At 49.0% G+C, this 2,125-nt stretch overlaps 1 protein-coding gene across 1 annotated transcript in view; it reads right to left on the bottom strand.

Annotated features, from left to right (window-relative positions):
- The window catches only part of NHP2 (NHP2 ribonucleoprotein), a 5,098-nt gene extending 3,103 nt beyond the window's left edge, over positions 1 to 1,995 (bottom strand). Inside the window, exons 1-2 of the mRNA XM_005865475.2 lie at positions 1,702 to 1,995; positions 1,541 to 1,610 (exon numbers count right to left, since the gene is read on the bottom strand). Of these exons, the coding sequence (XP_005865537.1) occupies positions 1,541 to 1,610; positions 1,702 to 1,861 (230 nt within the window). The 5' untranslated portion in view covers positions 1,862 to 1,995. The remainder of the gene's footprint in view (positions 1 to 1,540; positions 1,611 to 1,701) is intronic.
- Between the last annotated feature and the right edge of the window lie 130 nt (positions 1,996 to 2,125).

The raw sequence follows: 2,125 nt of genomic DNA, 5'->3' as shown, positions 1-2,125 counted from the left end.
TCACTGATGTTTCTCTCTCTCTCTCTCTCTCTCTCTCTCTCTCTCTCTCCCTCTCCCTTCTTCTCTGAAATCAATACAAATATATTAAAAAATAAAATAAAATAAATGCTGGTGCTCCTCACAGCCTGGTCCTTGGCTGCCCACTCAGTACCTTCTTGCTGACCCCATCCATGGTCATGGCATCAAGTTCCATCTACTAGTATATCCTGACAACTCCCAAATTTATTCTCTCCAGCCTGGCCCTCTCTCTTTCAAGCTTGTAGCCCATCTGGCCATGTCTCTATTTGACAGTCATGCTGGGGAGAGGGGTCACGAGTCTAAAAGATACCTCAAAAACTTGTCTAAAATCAAACTCATGGTCTTCCCACACAAACCCAGCCCCTCCCCCATAGTTCACTATCTCAGTGTGGGCCCTTTGTCCGTTCAAATGGAACCCACACCCCCTCACTCCATGTCCAAAAGTCCTCTCAGATATAAGCACTTTATTCTCTCCATCTCCAACCTAATCAAAATCACCTTCACCTCTCCTAGATTACAGTAGTCTATTTCAGTGTCCCCATCTACTCTTGAGCCTGATCCTATCCAAAGTTGATGCTCCCTGGCTTTAATCCTTAATGCCCTTCCAAAGCTCTGATTACAAAAACTAAACTTACCATGGTTTACAAAGCTCCATGAGAAGGGAGCACTTCTGCCCACCACTACCCTCTCCTGCCCTGGGGCCTACTTTCTTCTGGCAAAGCCCCTCCCCTCCAAACCAATTCCTGGGGAAGGTGTTTTTACATACATAAAATCTCATTACCTCCATGTTAGAAATCAGGGCAGGGGGATCTGGGAAGATTAAATAACTTGTACAAGAGGGCTCACAGCTTGTCAAGAAGAGCTTGGAGTTTAAACCAGATGAAGCTCAAGCTCAATTCCTGTATCTTCAGATCTCAGCGGCCCCCACCAAGGTCAAACTCCCCACTGAGCATCAAATCTCCCCAACAATTTATCTCTTGAGAACCTACAAGGTACAAGACACTTCTGGGGATAAAGTGGGGTATGGCTTTATCCTATTCTCATAGAGCTGACTGTCTGGCCTAAGTGGGAGATACAAGGAATACAAATGCGAATGAGTTTCAGATTCTGATAAATGCCAGGAAAGATGTAGGGCAATGAAGTCTCTCACTGCATCCGATACTTTTCCTTCATAGATAGCTATCACAACTTTTAGTTTTGGATGTGACTATCTGATTAAAGGAATCGTCTCCCCATAATACAGTGCCTAAAAAGAGTAGACAGTAAAATAGTCGCTGAACGAAAGAAGGTGGGGTCTACCCTAACTCATTTAGCTTATTCGATTTGCTTCCCCTGGAATTCATTTTCCCCGTGGTGTCCCTTAGCGCTAGGGTAAGTGAAGTGAGGGATTGTTGCAGGGAATTTACTGACTGCTTGATTATCTCCTAATAGAGTCACAGTACTTTTACCGAACGCCTACTAAATAGTAAGGATACCTTCATTACCGTTTAAAATGCAAAATCCAGCAGGAGGGGGATCTTACCCTTTCTCGCCTTTGTTGACAAACTTCTGAACCTCCTTCACTCCGCGCCAAATCTGCTTCTGTTTCACGGCTGCAATGACATAAGTCAGTCGCGGGGAGGGGAGGGGAGCGGGCCTCGTCCAGCAACCCGCACCCTCACCGGCCACCGCGGCCCACCGCACCTTTCTTGATGCATTTGTAGAGTTTCCGAGTGAGGCGGCGAGAAGCCAGGGGCTGTGCGATGGGGTTCAGATTCACCAGCAGCTCCTGGTAAGTGCGCTCCCCGGAGCACGCCTCCGCCTGAGCCTCCCGCCCCTCGGGATCTCCCTTTATTTTGGTCATCGCAGCGGCAGTGGTAAGGAGTCCCCAGTAGAAGATCCACGCGGCCGGCGCTGCAGAAATCACTTCCGGATCACAGCACCGGGGAAACCCACAGAACACCACAGCCAATTAGGAGACGAGGTCTCGGACTCAGACCAATCGTTGAAGCTCAATTACAAAGCTTGGGGGCGGAGTCTAGGCCGCAGGGGCGGGGCCATCCCTCTAGAGACCACACGGAGCGGATTAGGGGCGAGGTTCGGGCCGAGCACCGCGGGCCCTGAGGAA

This window comes from Myotis brandtii, unplaced genomic scaffold (genome assembly GCF_000412655.1).
Source record: "Myotis brandtii unplaced genomic scaffold, ASM41265v1 scaffold208, whole genome shotgun sequence".
Classification (NCBI taxonomy): domain Eukaryota; kingdom Metazoa; phylum Chordata; class Mammalia; order Chiroptera; family Vespertilionidae; genus Myotis; species Myotis brandtii.
The sequence above is the reverse complement of the archived record's forward strand: the minus strand, read 5'-3'. Positions and strand labels throughout refer to the sequence as shown.